Source organism: Gouania willdenowi, chromosome 9 (assembly GCF_900634775.1).
Source record: "Gouania willdenowi chromosome 9, fGouWil2.1, whole genome shotgun sequence".
In the NCBI taxonomy this organism is placed as follows: domain Eukaryota; kingdom Metazoa; phylum Chordata; class Actinopteri; order Blenniiformes; family Gobiesocidae; genus Gouania; species Gouania willdenowi.
Genome location: NC_041052.1, coordinates 32,665,286 through 32,668,125, shown reverse-complemented (window position 1 = coordinate 32,668,125; position 2,840 = coordinate 32,665,286). Strand labels below are relative to the sequence as shown.

Here is a 2,840-nt window from a genome sequence, read left to right as displayed (position 1 = left end):
ACCACTTTAGTTTTTACACAAGCTGAAACTAAACATGTCGAGCTGTATTAACATGGAACCTTAATTTTTTACACAAGCTGAAACTAAACATGCCGAGCTGTATTAACATGGAACCTTAAGTTTAGTATTTATATTTATTAGTAGTGTGTACCCAAAAATGAGATAAAACTAGCTATTATGACTTGTTATTGCTACTCATCATTTATTAACTTTATACTTAATATTTTTTAAAATATGGTATAAAACATTGCTTCAATTAAATTGGATGGAAAAAACAAACACCTTTAAATGCTCCAATGCATTTTATTCTTAAGACAAATGGCAAAACACAGCCAATCTTGTTGTGACAAACTTATCAGGTCAGCATCAACATGTACAACCTGAAATGATTAATCTGCAAAAGGTCATTTCAAATCATTTAAACAATTATGTGTGTGGGCGTTGTATGTGTGTGTGGGTGTTGTCCGTGTCTGTGTTGTGCGTGTGTGTTGTGTGTGTGGGTGTTGAATGTGTCACAAATTTATAAGAAAAAAACATAGCTGTCCCCTGAGATAAAAGTGGTATATCCATAAACAAAACACAATTCACAAGAAACCCCCACTCAAATGTACAAGAAACTGCAAACAAACAGGATCTGTTTCATCTGCCTAAATGAAGGGAGGCCAGAGCATGAACCAACAGACTATCATATCAGAACATCTAAACACATTTACATAGACTGATGAAGAACCATCTTTCTGCTACAACCCCTTTCAGTTTTAATTTTCACACAAGTCACATCCTTCAGCATGCTTCCTACAGCATTCAAGTGTGTGTGTTGTGAGTGTTGTATGTGTCTGTGCTGTTTGTGTGTATGGGTGTTGAATGTGTCTGTTGTGTGTGTGTGTGTGTGTGTGTCTGTTCGTTTGTTTTACAGAAAATAAAAAGGTTTGCCCCACAGGTCAGAAAGTAAAAAATTCGTCAACAGCTTCTTACAGTAGACTTGACATCTCTTTACATTGCAAGCTGATTTTTCAAAGTCTGTAGCTTTGGCTTTAGGTCAGTGTGGCCTAATGAAAGCAATACCTGTTGGATGAACTGAAATGTGAGCTTCATAGTCTTGGAGTAGTTAAGATGGAGTGCATATGTGAGTCCAAACAGAATGCACATTGCTTTTGGCAGATCTTGAATGTTGTCCATCACGACTTCTCTCTCAATGATGATTTTCAACGAGGCTGGACTGAGATGCTGGGAAGATGTGAGCACAGCACCTTCACGCTCAATGAGAAGTATCCCAATGTCAAGGTCACGAAAAGAATCATCATCAGATTCCTTAATAAAGAATACCAGAAGAGCACAATCATTACATTAGATTTCTCATTTGAAAAACAACTTTAATCAATATAAGAGTGCCATGGTGAAAAATAAATAATGGTGAAAATTATAAGAAAGCAAGAGCTTACTCACAAAGCCTACTTTGAAGAAGTTTGTGGGGCTGTCCCCAAGGATGATAGGAAGCCCTCTGAGCACCTGTGTCCGGATCGCAGTTGGCTCTGTAGTCTTTTGGGAATTAAACACAGTACCACAAGTTAGATAGCTAAAACGAAAAACAAATAAATATCTATAAGAAAGCTTAAACAAACCAAGGAATGTTTGGAATGAATTATACAACTAATAGAGTAGCATTGTGATATGATGTTTTTACAAAACCTGTGAAAAACAATGCCAAGTACATAATGTGTATGGACCTACATTGGTCTGTAGTGAAATCTGTGTCAACAACTGTCCAACATTCCCTCTCTTGGATTGAAATAACTCGAGGAGACGAGGACTGTGCCGATCGATGCTTTCATAGAATTCCTGCTTGAGGTTCTTGCCCACAATCCTGCTGAACTCCATGAACACCTGAAAAATACAGAGAACAAAAAACAACTGAACTTAGATCAACTGAACTATACAAGGCAGCTAAGCCATCTGCAAGGTAGTGCTGAAAAACATCCATGAATAAAACTACTAATGTTTTCCTTAAAGAGGACAAGAGAAATATATTTCTAGACACATTATATAAAATAGAAAATAGTTATTTGTTTTCTCTTTCTTAATCATACTTGATCTTCAGTGAAAAGGGCAGGCCAGCGTTTCACCATCGTGCTTATGGCAGGTTCCGACTCCACTACCTCTTTTCTTCGCAAAGCAAACGTCTGATCCATCTTCTGTTTCACAAGAGGTCCATTTGGTGTTCTCTTCTGCATTTCATCGACCAAGTCTTTGCAGGCCCCCTCCAGGGCTGCCTGATCAAATCCATCCGGAAAGTTGGGCAAGTAGTTGAATTCACCTTTGTTTGCCTTCTTGATGCGCTTGTTAGCTGGTTGTCCTGCTGAATGCCTTCCCCGCTTACCTGCATTTACTGCAACATCAAGGCATCCTGATTGCCTACGCTTTGTTCTATAATTAGCCATTTTATGCTTTAGACTATTTTTCCAACCACAACAGCGAGTGGTTGAGCCTCGCTCCTGGAGACAAGGGTGCTTGCTTATCAGTGCTGCCGCAACACTTTCGAACTGAGCAGCAGTCGGGTATGCTGTGTAGCCATACATGCTCTCTGCCAATATTTCAAGTATCTCATGTTTTAGTTCTTTTGATACTTTAAGGTATGCACCCTCACTCATAAACAGCAGATCTGCTTGCCTAAGTCTATACTCTACATCAACAGAAAAGGTTGGGATTACAAAAAAATTCTGGCCACTGTTTCTGTCGCTCCTGAGATGAGTGTGAGAGTATGTCCGTATCTGCTGTACTGGGTGTGTCACTGAAGACTTCATCAGATGAGACTGGTACCAGCTCAAGGAGAGGTATGACTT

At 39.0% G+C, this 2,840-nt stretch overlaps 1 protein-coding gene across 1 annotated transcript; it reads right to left on the bottom strand.

Moving 5' to 3' along the window:
• Positions 1–993: 993 nt before the first annotated feature.
• Positions 994–2,573, bottom strand: LOC114470102 (uncharacterized). Its single transcript, XM_028458115.1, has 4 exons — positions 2,088–2,573; positions 1,732–1,884; positions 1,447–1,539; positions 994–1,311 (listed from the first exon to the last, which is right to left on the bottom strand). Exons 1-4 carry the CDS (start codon positions 2,436–2,438, stop codon positions 994–996), a joined length of 915 nt encoding a protein of 304 aa, XP_028313916.1. The 5' UTR covers positions 2,439–2,573.
• Between the last annotated feature and the right edge of the window lie 267 nt (positions 2,574–2,840).